The sequence below is a fragment of the Etheostoma cragini genome, chromosome 7 (assembly GCF_013103735.1).
Source record: "Etheostoma cragini isolate CJK2018 chromosome 7, CSU_Ecrag_1.0, whole genome shotgun sequence".
Classification (NCBI taxonomy): Eukaryota; Metazoa; Chordata; class Actinopteri; order Perciformes; family Percidae; genus Etheostoma; species Etheostoma cragini.
Genome location: NC_048413.1, coordinates 2680789 through 2696334, shown reverse-complemented (window position 1 = coordinate 2696334; position 15546 = coordinate 2680789). Strand labels below are relative to the sequence as shown.

Sequence of the window (15546 nt, the reverse complement as noted above, 5' to 3'; positions counted from 1 at the left end):
TGTACAATGGCACCAGCCCGAAATCAAGTTTTATTGCCTTCCATATTTGTCTCAAATAGGGAAGTCATGAGTTACTGTCTGGCAAGATATAATACAAATCCAGGTACAACAAAGTCAAATACAACAAATAATGTTTAGGCTGTTCTGAATTTAAAAAAAAAAAAAAGAGGAAATTGTTTTTTTTCTAACTTGCTTATAAAATAATTGCATAGGAAAACTATGATTGTAAAGGCATATCAATATAAAAGTAACTTCCCCCAATGGCTTCACAACACGTCTTACGCAAGGTTTGTTTGGTGTAAAAAAAAAAAATACACTGAATAAAACAGCGTATTAAATAGCGTGTTGCAGATACTAGAGGCCTAAAACTTGGCTGATAAATAGTGTAGCAGACAAACTTCTTACATTTGGATGGCTGCTGAGTATTAGCTGATCCTGTAACTGTGGCCCACTAAACTCCCACCACCTGTTTCATGCCTAGCTCTGCTAATCTCAACACACACCTGTTGTCTGTCACCTCATTCCTCAATAATATTCACTCTTCCTGTAACAATCGGATCTTTGGTATTACTTGTGCGCCACAACAAAATCTAAAACGTCCTATATCCTTTTTAGTCTTTTACAGACCCTTTTGTCTTTCTCCACTCACTCTCTGTAAGTCTTCGCCATTTTCATATGAAGTATTCCTTCTTTTCGCTCGCAGCTTGGTTGTTATACTCGTCCTCGGGGTCATCCCCCGGAGCCGGCTCCCCCGTCGTCCTGTAGTCCCCTTTGTTGTGGCAGAGATACCGGTAGAGCAGGAAGCCCAAAGCAGCTACCGTCAGCAGGATGAGAACAATAACCACTGGGAAAAATAAGGCAAAAATGGTTGTTTAAAAAAAAAAAAACATTACATTATACTAGGACAAAGTCTACAATACAGTGTGAATGGTTACCTGCTATAACTGCAGCGTCTGGACTGGCGGGGGCTGCTGTTGTTACCACTGAGGGGGGGGGGAATTAAAGCAAAGACATTTTCAAACCACTGGTGACGTTACATGTGACCATGTGGAAAGGCAGTGCAATTGTTCTACTGTAGAGAAGAGGAAGTAAATTGTACCATGTATCACTACCGAGGGTCCAGGAGGTGACTGGTTTGTGTTAAGGATTTTTAAGGCCGATACAAATATTTGGTTATTTAAAAATCCAATATGCGTATATATGGGCCAATGTATTTTTTTTTTTCAATCCAGAAACACCTAACCAGACAAACTGATTTCCCTACCATGACTGATTTGTAGTTATTTACGAGTTCTCACTAAAATAATATGATACTAATTTGTGTTATTGTGACAAACTTAAAGTCCTTCGAACAAAAACACATTAACAAAAAAATAATGGGGGGGGGCGGTTGTCGAGCGCCCTTTGGTGGAAAAACTATGCAAAGCCAACACTCATAACATGGTTGCCAGGCCATTTTTTATTTTTGGAAATATTCATTTATCAGAATCAAATATTTGTCCTTATAAATGATTCTTTTTTTTTTTATTTGCTATTAAAAATCCTGATGCCAATATACCGGGAAATGCCTAATATTGGCCAATAATATCGGCCTGCCGATATATCGGTCGAGGTCTAGTTTGTGTGTAGAAAACATGAACATACAAAATAAGAGTAACACTTACCCGGAATCATGGTGGTGTTTGCTTGTGTAGGAAGGGATGTTAAAGTTCCCATAGCTAATGCAGAGGGGAAAAAACACAAGCATGACACGCTGATATAGCAACGCTTTAAGGTTATGATATCAAGATACCTGTTGGCTGCAACTAGTGAGAGCACATTCATAACATCCCTTAAACAACAAAGCTAAATAAACAGTGTTCTCACCCTCTGTCACATTTGGGCTCATATTTGAGGAGAGTGTTGGCGAGGGCACCATATCTGAATCTGGAAGATAGAAAAGTGTGTTAAAAATGGCACAGGGCTCTATCTTCAGCTCGCAGTCGGCTGGGAGCGAGTTGTGTAACCGCATAGCTGCTGGCTGAGGAGGGAATATTGAGTGTTGGGCCACACTAATCTGGTTATTATGGGCCGAGACTGAAACTAACCTGTCACACCTCTTATTTATTTCCAAATCCCTTGTGATGCAACAACGATCTATCATAACACACCGGTGGTAGAAGTACTGGGAAACTTAAATCAGTTACTGTTTACTTTTCATTTAGCAATAATGCCAACAGGCTCTTAAAATTGGCAGCATTTCGTGCTCTACGTGCAAAATTCCTCTGAATTGAATATTTGGGTGTTTGGTTGAACAAAACAAGACATCTGATGACATCACCTTGGGATAGAGGATATTCCAAAGGGCCTTTTTCAGTTTTCTTAGGTTTCACAGACCTAATGATTAACCAAGAAGATAATCTGCAGATTAATCAATAATACAAATTTAAATTTCACCTTCATTTGCAGCCGTGATCCGCAAAATCTACTTAGTGGAAAGTAGAAGAAGTCATTGGTTGCACGAGAATGGCCCCAGTCAAAGTGGTTATTAATACAACAATAATTGTTATATCCGGTGGAGGTGGAGCTAGTTGTGGATATGTCAATATGACAAGTCAGCATTTCCATTGTTATATGCTGATTGAACTGCTGAATCTGCAATGTAACTATAGTTATTTATATGTGCACATACACACACATACATACATACATACATACATATATACACACACACACACACACACACACACACACACACACACACATATATATCTATCACTTAAACAATATCCTTTATGAATTGCCAATTCATTTTATTCAGAACAACTACTAATTAATCGACTAGTCAAATAGTATTAAGGAGCATTACAAGAAAAACACTTTGCTAAAGTAGCCCACTTTTTTTGTATATTGCACTCTACTGAATAGCCTAGTATTGCACTCTACTGAATAGCTAGCATTATTAGCCTAGTTTATTAAATAAATACATAAATAAAACTACAAGAATCAATTGGGTCATAAGGGTCAAAAGAAGAAGCCAGACAAGAAATAAGAACTTTCTTTAAAAGGTGGAATACTATTAGTTAGTTAGTGCTAGTTAACTGACTGGCTAGCTAAAAGAATCACACACACACAAACAAACCAACACGTTGACATTATATGAAAATTAACCGGTCGACACCTTTTCCCCATTGTTACCGCCATACTGACTTTTTTGTCTACACATAACCTTTAAAAGAAAGAAAAACTCCTTCGTAGTACTCATGAAGTTAGCTTACTACTACAAAGCCTGCCAAAGTACCGCACACTTCCAGGCGAAGCCTTCGCGGTTCTCAACGCCGAACAACCGGGCATTCATCCCAGCTGTGGTGCGTAGGCTTACCTGGGCGCAGGCGCAGCGGGGTGGGTAGAACCTTTCGCTGACGTCGAGGTGAAGAGAACTAACCCAAACTTGATTAAATTGACTTAAATTTGAAATGTTTGCTGCGTGTGGTGCTGTTAAAACAGCGTCTGTGAAATAAAGTCACGTCGTTTTCCTTCCAACACTCATGAGTGAGTCATGCAGCTGAGCACACGCTCTCGATTTCCGCCCCTCCCTTTCCTCCCCCCGCTCCGTGTCAAAGATCGTGTATTGGTAAGATGGATTTCTCATGAGGTAAACATGTTGAAAAGAGTGGAGGATGTGCTAGCTAGAAATCTTATTTTATGCCAGTTCTTATTTTTTTCTTTGCATTTTACATATATATATATTTTTTATTTATTTAGTATTGACGGATACAAATTAATTGTTTATATAATAATTAGACCGCTGCTCTTTATTAATCCTTTTGGGATGGCTACTGCAAGGAAATTGAATTTCCAGAAGCAGTTTTCAGCAGCTTACAAAAAAGTGGAAAAAAAATATACAGTTTAGAGAAAAAACTGTGTAAAAAAACAACAACCGGTGGCTATGCAAAGACATTAACCATAAATCATCAGTTTAGAGCAGTTAAAGTGTCCAGGTATGTATGTAAGTATATTATTAATTATTATTTGTTATTAATTAACTTGTTCAATCATTTTCCAATTACAGCTTTTGGATCAGTCATACGAAGTAATTCTTTATAACAATGAAAATACTTACCTTATTTCAGATTATCAATTTTTAAGGGCTTATTAAAATAGTTTCAGATTAATTTGATGAATCTGTGCAGAGGCCAAGCGAGGTATGCTGACTTTAAGTTCCTACCATGGACTGTACGGTCTATGGTTCCTACCATGGGTCAAGCATACAAGTTCCATGAGGCAACTTGGTAGCCTCTTTATTTGCCAGATCTCATATTTTCTCAGTGTTAACAGAGACGGTGTGGCAGCTTTTGTTATTACAGATTCAGCCTCATCAAGAATGAAATATGTGTATATTAGTCTCTATTGTTAACAGTGCTGTTCGTGCATGTTTTGTTTTCAGTGCCAGACTGGTCCGAACCAGTACTGTGCCGGTCTGATTTAGGGGCCCACCCGACATCCTTCCTGCATGGTAAACAGCCACGTTTTTAAAAGCACTTCTCAAAGCTGAGATAGAAATACTGTACCCCTTCAAAGATGAGCAGACTGATCTTTGTGTGTGGAGTAATCATTTCAAAAGAAGTCACAAAGTCAGTCACATTCAGTTGGACAAGATAAGATGATACCGTACATGGATATATTGTATTTCACTCCTCCCTTCCTGTTTTTGTAAACAAGAAAAACAAGTCCTCAAATCCATAACTCTCTGTTCCATGAGTAGGTTGTCTCTCAAGCTGACAGCTTCAGCGTGCATGTCATCCAGGTGACTTCACAGTTAAAATAAAGGACTTTAAAGGGTTAAACATTGCTTTGTCCTGATTCTGTCTACCATATTGAAAATCCTTGGGTCAAAGTTCATTAGAAAACGGGTGTTTTTGCTTTATTCATTAAAAGAAAAAGACGTTAGACGTGAGCTTCCTAAAAGGTGTTGTGGTCAAGTGAACGTCTAGTTAACCGTAACATATTTCAGGAAGCTCACATCTTTTATTTATAATGAATGAAGCAAAAACAAACATTTTCCTATTATCAAACTAAGGTCTGGCTATGCAAGACTACCATTAAACCAAAGGCTCGGACACGCCAACCCGCTGGCAGCCGAGTTAGTCCAAAAAGGGCCTCGGAACACACCGAAGCGACGCTGATAGAGCGTATGTTCTGCGTGTGCGCAAGACGTGTTACGTCTCCATAACTAATCTGCGTTATCAGCCAGAAAATGAAAACAGGCAGCTGATTGGACAAAAGCGTCACATGGGTCTGTCTTCTCCGGAATTTCGAAACCAATCTTGTATTTTAGGAAAAAAGCTCACCGAAACGTGTTTCTGAAAACATTTTAACCCTCATGTTGTCCTCGGGTCAAATGAACCCGTTTCCTATATCAATTTTCTTCTGAACTACCCAATTGTAATTACCCAAAATAACGTGATTGATTCCACACAACGCTCCTTGGGGTGATTTTGATCAAGTTTATAGCATTTGAAAAAAAAACTTTGAAGTGGTTTTGAACTAGTATTGAGTAAAAGTTGACATATTCCAGTATGTGATTATCCATCAACATACTTTCCTTTAATTTTAGTCTAAATTGTTCCTGCTTTTCTAACTCAAACTTTAGGTAAACATTCCCACAAATGAGGTTCTTTGACCATAAATTCCCAAAATAACTGTCAAACTAAAGTACAGACAGTACTTAACGACAGTTAAAAAGATTTTGATCAGATTTTGAGAGGCGTTTGTCCCCCTCATCCTGCTCATCAATTCCGGGCTAGCACTCCACCAATCAGATTGGTCAACGAGTCCGACTGCCCGCCTTCCAATTCAACATGTCAAATCGGGCAAAATGAAGGCTGACGACGGCACGGAACAGACCGAACAGACTCGAGTCATCGACCTAACCGTGTTGGTGTGTCAGCGCCTCAATGCGATAAAGACCGACCTCTCATTGCCAGACCACTCCCAACATTTTAACTCTGGAATGCAACTGTTGCTTTTTGTAGGTCCAAATAAACTTAAAGGTTTTACATTAATTTAGGTGGATTTCTTAGGACTCTGGTTGGCTGCTCCTTAGATCTCTGCGGGGTAAATCCAGACAGATAGCTAGACTATTTATCCAATCAGAGTTTTCTGTTTCACGACAAAAAACAAACTTTGAACGTACACACCTTCCACCAAAACATGTTCCTTCCGGAGACTATTTTGCAGAAACGCCGTGGCTCCTCTCGACGCCTAGCGCCGCCCACGATGATTGTGATTGGTTTTTACAAATGCCAATACACCAGAGCACGTTTTTCTCTCATCCCAGAATGCTGTGTGGACTAGCCAGACCCTCCTTTGCAGCGCCGTGGAGGAAGGTCAAGTCAGCTGAGAAATGGGAACTGAGTGAGAGCTCGTTATTTTGGTCCCTATCATTTAAAACCATCCAATGGCAGAGAAGCAACCACAGCTGTTGACACCTTATTTCATATTAAATTAAACAAGAATTTATTTTGTACACATCTCATGCACATCATTTCTACATATGTAAGCTTTACGTAAAAACATTTTTTTTAAGTGTTTAATCCTTATACAAAAAATTACCATTGTTCAGAATTACATAATGATTTTATTTTCACAGTGCACACCTAATTGACGGATTCCAGTTTTGTGATTGAACAAGGTCAAACATCTAATTGGGAATTTAATTCCACAGTACAGTCCGTCTGCAAACGCAGACCATACTGTAGTCAAGGAGAAACTTTTCTAACAATGTAAACCTATTGGGGCGTTAATGGTTGCTAACATTAGACACATGGCATAACTACTCTGACTTTAAAATGGATCTGGTTGGGGATACCGTCTGGTCCCGCAGTAATGTAATGTAAGTAACTTTTGAAAGGATACTTCAGATGAAACATGGCTGCTACAAAAAACATGACTTTCAGTGATTTCAATAAAAGATAAATAAGGAAACTAACACCAGCAAAGTCAATCATTCCTGACACCACAGTTGGACCCATCAGCGCGGCTGTCTCCACATTTTTCTCTCTTGTGCAGCTGTTGCCTTCAATCTCTTCTGTGCTTCTCTGTTTGAATCCACACAGGGCGGACACAGATGTTAGAAAAGCTCCGTCAAATATAGAAAGAAGAAGATAGAAAAAGGGAATAAAAAAACTGATAACGTGATTAACCCTCCTGTTGTCCTCGGTTCAAATTTGACCCCTTTGATAAATGTCTATATCTGAAATATGGGTTTCTTTTTAACCAAATTTTCCACAAAAAATGGATGGATTCCATGCAACGCTCTTTGCAAATACAATTGATCACTTTCATTGAATTTCATATGAAAATTAAAACTGTTTCACATCGGTATCCTGACCAAACTCATCCACTTAACATACTTTCAACAATAATTCATAACTTCTGCTTTGATAACTCAAATATTAGGAGTTATTGAGCATGGATTCCAAAAAGTAGTGTAAACTAGTGGTAGCAAGGGGTGGTAGTGAATTAAAACTAAAATAATAATGCGTTGAAAATGTCAAAAAAAAGAAAAAGTGTAAAAAAAAATAATCTTTTTGACCCTGGAGGACAACACAAGGGCTAAAATGTCTGCATGAAAAACATACTAAACATAAATTCTGAATACTTTAAACGTCCGTGCTTTTTGAGTCCGGAGATGGCTGTTTTTCTGCAGGAGCATTCTAGATGGGACACAAATAAAAGTGTTGTAAAATAGGGGAGTCATGACAGAAAAAGCAACAAAAGTGAATACATAGAGGAGGCGTGCATCACCATTCTTTAAGCCAATCAAATGACAAACCTTGTGAGGAAGGCTCAGGTCCTTGGGGTCAGAGGTTAACCCAGAAACGTCTCCATTCTCCAGTCCATTTGGTTTCGGAGCGTTGCGAACCAGCAACGTGTCTTCTTCTCTCTCCTCGATGTGCAGCGGGCCGTCGACCGCTGCAGACAGCTGAAGCTCCAAGCTCAGTGAATCACAGGAGTTGTTGAGTTCAGAGCTGCTGTCACTCTTCGGAGCTTTCTCACCGTCCCCCTTATTATCAGATCCTGCAGGAGGCGTAGGCTCTTCTTCATCCAGGCCTTTCTCCTCTTCCACCTGACTGCTGTCTTCCCCCGACTTCAGCTGGTTTTCAGCCGCAGCGTCTCCTCGTGCGGGAGAACCGTGGGTCTCGCTGTGGCTGGATCCCGTGTCCAGGTCCCTGGGCTCGGGGGTCTCCGGAAGAGGTGACGGCGGGGAGACTGCGAGGATGCTGCTCTCTCTGGACAGAGTGCTGTGGCGAGGCTTGTCCGGGGACTTGAAACTAAACCTCTGGGCCGGTTTAGGGTTATAGCTCTTGTGAAAGTCAGAAAAGCTGGTTTTCCAGGCCTTAGGGGACATTAGACTTCGTCTCTTCAGGGACCCATATCTGAAATTTTTTTTGCAAGGGTAATATCAGCCAACAAGGACTCGGTTTGAATATTTTGCGTCTATCCTCAAATTAGAAACATCAAAACTTATTCAAATGATTATTCAAATGATTCAACCCAAATGATTCAACCCAGAATAAGTAATATGACTAATAATGTAGTAAATATTGCAGCTTTGGACCCACAGTGCAACCATTTGGCCTCAAAATATATGGAATATATTGGTATTTAATGCTTTTTGGAGCTGCAATAAAAACAGCCCTGCTAGTTGCATCAGTAGGATTAGGATGAGAAGAGGCTTTCCATTTACAGTGTTTTGTGACATCTGAGTTTCACAGAGCTTCAGCTGTGATGAGTTGCCTAGGTGAAACCATTTTGTGGAACTACTGTCATTGCAAATGTCTTTAAAATTAAAAAAAAAAAAACTGACCTTTGCATCCCCTTCAAGGCCAACATTTTGTCCGGATGCTGAGCCTGCAGCTCCTTTATCACGTTGTGCAGATCGAGGTTGAGCTGCAAGAGCAGAGGATTGGTTCAAAAACTACAACGTCCATAACAATTAACAATGTGTGCCAAGTGACTCTAGAAAAAACACACCGTGCTCATTTCCTTATAGAAGATGTCCCGTAAATTGGACACACCTGAGAAGACTGCCACGAAGCATCCAACGCGGCTGAGAAACATAAAATAACACATAATGTGATTAATGATGTCCCTCCCATCTCATAATAATAGAAAATGTGCCAGCAGACCTATCAAAGAGCACAGGCAGCTCCTCCTTTAACTCAGTGTTGATGCCTTCATAGACACTTCTGGCAGCTTTCATCTCTTCTTCTGCCTGCAGAGTGAAAAATTGACTTCATTTCAACAAATAAAGCTTGAAATACACAGCCCCAAAAAAAAAAAAAACGCATGCCATTGTTAATGACCTTGTTAATCTTGACATCGTCCCTCTTCTTGGCAGTCTGCAGTGCCTCCAGGTGGCGGAGGGAAGAGTCGTAGTCCACCAGTTTTCTCCCCCTCTTGGCTACTTTCTCCTACAGATGGAAAAAGACCCAAATTTGTAATGTGTGTGTGTGTGAGTGTGTGCGTGCATGCATGTGTGAACTACACAATTGGTGGAATGTACTCAAGTACTAACTCTCTACTTCCACATCTCAGAGAAAAATAGTCTACATTTTACTCCACCAAATACATCTGACGGCTTCAGTTAGTAGCTACTTTACAAATTAAGATGTCTAGACATAAAAACATGTGTAGTTTTTATAATATGATGTGTTATACACATATATATATAATAATTGCACACTGGCTTCCTCTTGTCTTACCCTGACGTCTGGGAATTGGCTCACGTAGGACTCCATGGTGCGTACGGCCTGGTCTAATAGCTTCACCTCAAAGTCATTCCACAGGAGGTCTTCCCCCTTATCAAAACACGAGGCATATATATTGCATTAATTATGTATGAAGAGGGGGGGGGGGAAGACAGGAGTTGGTCCCCAGGTGACGTGAACACAAATTTGCAACTGTATTGTGACTGCTCTGGGTTTTATTGCATTTTGTTATATATTGCATATATACAAATCTATCTCCAACAGTCAACTTTTAAAGATTTTTTCTTTTTTTAAATCCAATAAAAACAAAGACAAAACCCAACCAATAGATTCGGAATCTGGATCAGAAAAGGAACTAATGCTCACTGACACCACTAACCTCTACTATGGCTCCTAGGTCTTCCTCTCCAGCCCAGTCGGTCTCATAAGCATCAAACAGAGACTGGGACAGGCGTCTTGACGCTTCACGCATGTCTGTAAAAAGCAGAATGGTCCACGTGAGACCCGCAGAAGGACACAAATCTCCACTTCTGCAGCATCAACAAGCAAAACCCACTGTCACCTCTAACTGCATTGATGTAGTTCCTCAGGTCCTTGTACATCCGGTTCCCATCAGTCTGAAAAGAGACATCAGGGGCAAGATTGTCTGTCTTTAGGCGTGTGGCTTTTTATGATGTTTGATTCTCTGAGTAATGCAATGGTCAATAAATCCTCCATTGTTCACTACGGAGGAGGATTAGGGCCCCTGGTGAAAAATGTATGTGAGTTCTGATTGTTTTCTCAGTCAGACTTCTGACTTTATTCTCAGATTTTTCGAGATTAAAGTCAGAATTCTGACTTTATTATCAGAATTCTGACTTTATTTTTAGATTTCTGAGATTAAACTCAGAACTCTGACTTTATTCTCAGGATTCTGACTTTATTCTCAGATTTCTGAGATTAAACTCAGAATTCTGACTTTATTCTCAGAATTCTGACTTTATTCTCAGATTTCTGAGATTAAACTCAGAATTCTGACTTTTTTTTTATTCTGACTTTATTCTCAGATTTCTGAGATAAAACTCAGAATTCTGACTTTATTCTCAGGATTCGGACTTTATTCTCAGATTTCTGGGATTAAAGTCAGAATTCTGACTTTTTTTAATTCTAAGGTTAGAGTCAGAATTCTGACTTTAATCTTATAATTCTGAGAAAAAAGTCAGAATTCTGAGAAAAAAGTCACAACTCACATACATTTTTTACCAGTGGCCCTAATCCTCTTCTGCAGTTAAAAATTTTTTATTTTCAACCAAAAGACTTGTGTTATGTAATTGTTCAATGTAAATCTATGTTACTGTCCAAATAAACACAAAGAATAACTCCGCACTTTTTATTTTCTCCCTAAGCAGGAGGCATTTTCTTACCTGCTGGTCATTAAACTGTTGGAGACACTGTTCAAATTGGTCGTCTCTGCTCTCCACTGTCTTCCCCAGCTTTTGCAGAACCTGCAGAAAAAGCATATGTACCTCATCGTGACAGCTACTACTAACCTCTTGTTGTTTAGGAAATCCAATTTGCAGACAGTTACCTTTTCCTTGCTTCTGCTTAGCTGTCTCTGGACCTTTTTAGCAAAGTCACCAGAGTTGCCTTTTGGACTTGTACTCTCTGCCATATTGTGTCTTGGTTGTGTTTACTCCTGATGATGAAGGAAAAATTAAAATGACATTGCATGTCCTTTAGCTGACAATTTTACCCAAAGGGACTCAGAACTGCTATACATCCGAGGCTGCACTCCTCTGGAGCAGCTGGGGGTCAAGGGCCTGACTCAGGGACACAGTAGTTGATGTATCGCAGGGGGAATTGAACCCAGGTCTCCCACACCAAGGGCTAGTGTCATATCCACTGAACCATCACCACCCAGGAATCCATATGTGGATTATATTTTAGGAATAAATTAACCCTTGTGTTGTCTTCCCGTCAAAATTGAAAATCAACACTTTTGTTGACGCTTTTTATCAATGTTTTTACATTTTTCGTACTTTTTAGTCCCTTTTTTGACACTTTAAAACCTTTTTGACATTTTCAACACTACGTGACACTACCTTATTAACTTCAGTTTTACAGTTATTTGGGGAATTTATGATCAATAGACCTCATTTATAGGAAATTGTACCTCATGTTTGAGTTAGAAAATCTGAAATTAGGAATTATTTTGACTAAAATTAAAGGAATGGATGTTGATGGATACTCCCAGACTGGAATATATCAATTTTTACTCAATAGTATTTCAAAACCACTTCAATTTTTGTTTTCAAATGCTATAAAATTGAATAAGACACCCTAAAAGTGAGGAAAGTAGAGATTTGTACTTGCCAAAGAGCGTTGTGTGGAATCAATCATAGTATTTTTGGGTAATTAAAAAAGAACAGTTTTGACAGTTTGGTAGTATATTTAGTATTGTTACTCCATTAAATGATTACCCAATACAAGATAAACAATGCATGAATCGCACCAAGATTCTCCTCTGAAAACTACAATACCCAGCGTTCCCTGCGGCCAAGCCACTCCCAGTTAGGCAGGTCGAACGGCAGCGGTGAACTTTACCCAGAGTGTGTATATGTTCGTGTGTGTGTGTGAGGAGTGGTCCTATGATAAAGGATCACATCGCTGCGCTGCTCGCCGACCTGCAGGACGTGATCATGGGCAGCACCCTGGTCAAGTGCGCCGCCACCGACCTGGGCATCCAGTGGGCCGGCTGGGCTCTGGCTGCAGCCTTCAGAACCGAGAAGTTTTACGATTTGGCAGGTAATGGGGGGTGGGGGACTAGCGAACATCTCCATGTCCTATGTAAATGTTGTTTTCAGCCATGCTTTTGCAGCCTGACTCTTGATTCAGGACAGTGTATTTGGTGGAAAGTCAACTCGACAGAAAAGTGAAACAAAAGAGCCTAAAGGTAGGTTGCTTAGACAAAATTCAGCTGTGTTTGATTTATCATTTAGTACTTAAAAAATGCGTTTTTTTCTCTGAGTTGAAGCACTGAACTGTCACCATTATAAAACCTGTTATCCAAAGCAGCTTTGTTGTGAAACAGCCAGACAGCTCCTCCTTCCTCTTAAGAAGCTGCAGGGGCGTGCAGAGGGATCCTGGGGCCCTCTTCATTCACCAAAAAGTGTGTGTGTGGGGGGGCTGTTTTTGTGGAGCCCAATTACAAATGTAATAAATCCCCACTAGTAGTCCTAACAGATGCACATTGCGCTGCCCAGGACGACTATGATTAGTTTAAAGACATGCAAACACACCAGAGCATTTAAGATAAGACAAGATAATAAGATAATTTGTTTATTAGTCCCCAGTGGGGAAATTACTGCACTACACTCTGTGTACACACTTTTTGTTAGTACTCACACACACAGGCCTGAAATACACACACATGCTCAGGACCTATACATGCACTATACATGGAGAGATGTCAGAGTTGTCAGATTTATTCCCTCTATCCCATAATAGGCAGGCGGGGTAGCCAGACCATAAACTCCAGCGCTATGGAGATAGGTCTGGCATGGGAGACACTAGGGATTACGGCTACCTGGTCTCACTTCTTCATTGGTAAAAAAAGGTTTCCAGTTCAATCTGCCTGAATAGCACGATAATAATCACATTAGATTTACTGTATGTATTTTAATATATTAGTGTCCGCTAGAGCTGGAACAATAAGTTGATTAACTGATTGGAAAATGTATTTGCAAATCATTTTATTGTCTTTTATGTCTGTAAAAATGAGCTATAATTATCCACCTCCAGCAAAGTGGGGATTTTCAGCTTTTTTTTGCTCATATAATAACAAACTGAATATCTTTGGATTTTGAGGCTTGAATCCAGATCATTCCAAAATCACTTGTTACATGTGGAGCAGTGAATCTTACCTGTTGACACCAGTGGCTGATTTCTTTATAATTTTCCAAAATGAATCAACCTGAAACCTTCCTTTGACTCCTCTGGTTCTCCACCGCGCGCTGTGCTCCGGTATATTTTACCCTTGAACTTTGGAACCAATTGTCTGCAGTATGCTGGGTAAAAGATTTATTGACCACGCCTTACTAGAGGAGAGCGATCCGCCGTACCCATGTCCCAACTGTCCTGAGTCTGCAGCGTGTCTTTTTTATTTTTTTTTATGGTCTTCTTCCAGGATCTGGCACATTTATACTACTTGCCCACCTGAGCCGTTTCTGGGGAGGAGCCAGACATGTCCGGCAGAATGTGCAGACTGGGTTGGTGACGGCATGGGGACTCAGGTAAGGAAGTCCCCCCCCACCCCCGTTTCAGGCCTTTATTTGTGACACGACAGCTTAGACATGAAAGGGGGGACAGAAGGGGAATGACATGCGGCAAAGGTATACCCTAACCTGTGTCTGCTGCATTGAAGACCATGCCTCTGTAGATAGGTGCACGCTCTACCAGGTGACCCACCCAGCGCCTGCCCCCCCCTCCTCTTATTATGTCCTGCTTCATTTAAACTGGCAGAGGTTTTGTGTAAGTTACTCAGGGGTCCTTGGCCAGGTCAGAGCAGGAACTAATGAATGTGAAACCTTCAAGTCGGGTTAATGAATAATGCCTTTGGTTAATGTGAATGGAGGTTAACCATGTTCTCTCTGCAGGCTGGGGACATTCCTCTTCATGCGGATCTTGAAGGACGGTCACGATCGCAGGTTCAACAATGTCAGAGACAGCCCGGGGACTTTCTTTGTGTATTGGACTATTCAAGGTACTTGGAAGTGATGCAAATGCTTTTCCTCTCATTGCCACAGTCCTTGACCAACTCAGCACCCAACTCAAGCGAGTGTTGCCTTGTATAAATCATAAAGTCTAATTTCCAGCTCTAAGTATGTATATATTCTATGTAGGAGTTGTTGGTTACTGTTTTTTTTTTTTTTAGCACTTTGGGTATTTATGACCCTCCTGCCCACCCTCATGTTGAATACCGAGAAGCGGGATGTGCCTCTGGGAACGAGGGACTACATCGGCTGGACTATATGGGGCCTGGGCTTCGCTACTGAAGCTATTGCTGACCAGCAGAAATTGCTTTTCAAGCGTAACCCAGATAACGCTGTAAGTTATCAGACGCCATGCTGCACAACCCTTAATGCATCATTCGCTGTGTAAATGGCTTGTCCAATTTATTCATATTCCTCCAGGGGAAATTCATCCAGAGTGGACTTTGGGCTTACAGCAGACACCCAAACTATTTTGGAGAGATCCTGCAGTGGTCGGGTCTCTGGCTCTCAGCCTCATCAGTGATGCAGGGTCCCCAGTACCTGAGCGGGGCGTCGCCTCTCTTCGTCTGGTTCCTGCTGCGTTACGTCAGCGGCATCCCCATCCTGGAGAAGCAGGCCTTGAAGAAGTGGGGATCAGTTCCAGGCTTCCAGGACTACATCAAGAACACTCCTCTGCTCTGGCCGTGGCCTAAATTTTGATGTTACATTGATGTCAACATCAACTGCTTTACCAACATTTGTCTCACGCAAAGAAGATGCAGATTTGTCGGTGTCCGGGGCAACTCTGAATTTCTGACATTTGTTATTCTGTCAAATAAATTCCAGTTTATCACACAATCTTTAAATAACCATCTGTGCAAGATCTTTGTGGTATGTTGTGATTCAGAGCTAATGTACAGGTAAAAGCCAGTAAATTAGAATATTTTGAAAAAATTGATTTATTTCAGTAATTGCAAACATGTGGAAGACTTCAGATTTGACAGCTGTCCAAAAGGCGACCATCGACACATTGCACAAGGAGGGAAAGACACAAAAGGTTA

The 15546-nt window shown here is 40.7% G+C and overlaps 3 protein-coding genes across 5 annotated transcripts; 1 reads left to right on the top strand and 2 right to left on the bottom strand.

The window, feature by feature from the left end:
- Window positions 1–585: 585 nt before the first annotated feature.
- On the bottom strand, window positions 586–3599 carry LOC117948220 (cell adhesion molecule 2-like). Of its 3 annotated transcripts, none has more exons than XM_034877766.1 (5): window positions 3362–3598; window positions 1867–1926; window positions 1665–1718; window positions 936–983; window positions 586–844 (listed from the first exon to the last, which is right to left on the bottom strand). In XM_034877766.1, exons 2-5 carry the CDS (start codon window positions 1916–1918, stop codon window positions 672–674), a joined length of 327 nt encoding a protein of 108 aa, XP_034733657.1. In that variant the 5' UTR covers window positions 1919–1926; window positions 3362–3598; the 3' UTR covers window positions 586–671. The 3 variants fall into 3 exon arrangements, with proteins under 3 accessions (XP_034733657.1, XP_034733655.1, XP_034733658.1); XM_034877764.1 differs by having other exon boundaries at window positions 1665–1724; window positions 3362–3597; XM_034877767.1 differs by lacking the exon at window positions 1665–1718 and having other exon boundaries at window positions 3362–3599.
- Window positions 3600–6920: 3321 nt separating this feature from the next.
- bin2a (bridging integrator 2a) lies at window positions 6921–13896 on the bottom strand. The gene is made up of 13 exons (XM_034877761.1): window positions 13658–13896; window positions 11323–11430; window positions 11159–11239; window positions 10318–10372; window positions 10135–10229; window positions 9750–9845; window positions 9351–9458; window positions 9174–9259; window positions 9019–9094; window positions 8852–8934; window positions 7817–8420; window positions 7643–7697; window positions 6921–7079 (listed from the first exon to the last, which is right to left on the bottom strand). The coding sequence occupies exons 2-12, from the start codon at window positions 11404–11406 to the stop codon at window positions 7644–7646; spliced, it is 1422 nt and encodes a 473-aa protein (XP_034733652.1). The 5' UTR covers window positions 11407–11430; window positions 13658–13896; the 3' UTR covers window positions 6921–7079; window position 7643.
- Window positions 12275–15352, top strand: si:ch211-210c8.6. The gene is made up of 5 exons (XM_034877762.1): window positions 12275–12539; window positions 13921–14026; window positions 14390–14496; window positions 14668–14840; window positions 14927–15352. The coding sequence occupies exons 1-5, from the start codon at window positions 12383–12385 to the stop codon at window positions 15203–15205; spliced, it is 822 nt and encodes a 273-aa protein (XP_034733653.1). The 5' UTR covers window positions 12275–12382; the 3' UTR covers window positions 15206–15352.
- Window positions 15353–15546: the final 194 nt, after the last annotated feature.

Excerpts from the sequence above, each read along its gene's own strand:
- LOC117948220 (XM_034877764.1), bottom strand. The coding sequence starts at position 1,918 with ATGGTGCCCTCGCCAACACTCTCCTCAAATATGAGCCCAAATGTGACA. Across the intron at positions 1,725-1,866 it reads GAGCCCAAATGTGACAGAGG|CATTAGCTATGGGAACTTTA; the intron begins GTGAGAACACTG and ends TTTTCCCCTCTG. Across the intron at positions 984-1,664 it reads AAACACCACCATGATTCCGG|TGGTAACAACAGCAGCCCCC; the intron begins GTAAGTGTTACT and ends CCCCCCCCTCAG.
- bin2a (XM_034877761.1), bottom strand. The coding sequence starts at position 11,406 with ATGGCAGAGAGTACAAGTCCAAAAGGCAACTCTGGTGACTTTGCTAAA. Across the intron at positions 11,240-11,322 it reads TAAGCAGAAGCAAGGAAAAG|GTTCTGCAAAAGCTGGGGAA; the intron begins GTAACTGTCTGC and ends CTTTTTCTGCAG. Across the intron at positions 9,095-9,173 it reads CTGCCTGTGCTCTTTGATAG|CCGCGTTGGATGCTTCGTGG; the intron begins GTCTGCTGGCAC and ends TATGTTTCTCAG.
- si:ch211-210c8.6 (XM_034877762.1), top strand. The coding sequence starts at position 12,383 with ATGATAAAGGATCACATCGCTGCGCTGCTCGCCGACCTGCAGGACGTG. Across the intron at positions 12,540-13,920 it reads GAAGTTTTACGATTTGGCAG|GATCTGGCACATTTATACTA; the intron begins GTAATGGGGGGT and ends GTCTTCTTCCAG. Across the intron at positions 14,841-14,926 it reads AGCGTAACCCAGATAACGCT|GGGAAATTCATCCAGAGTGG; the intron begins GTAAGTTATCAG and ends ATATTCCTCCAG.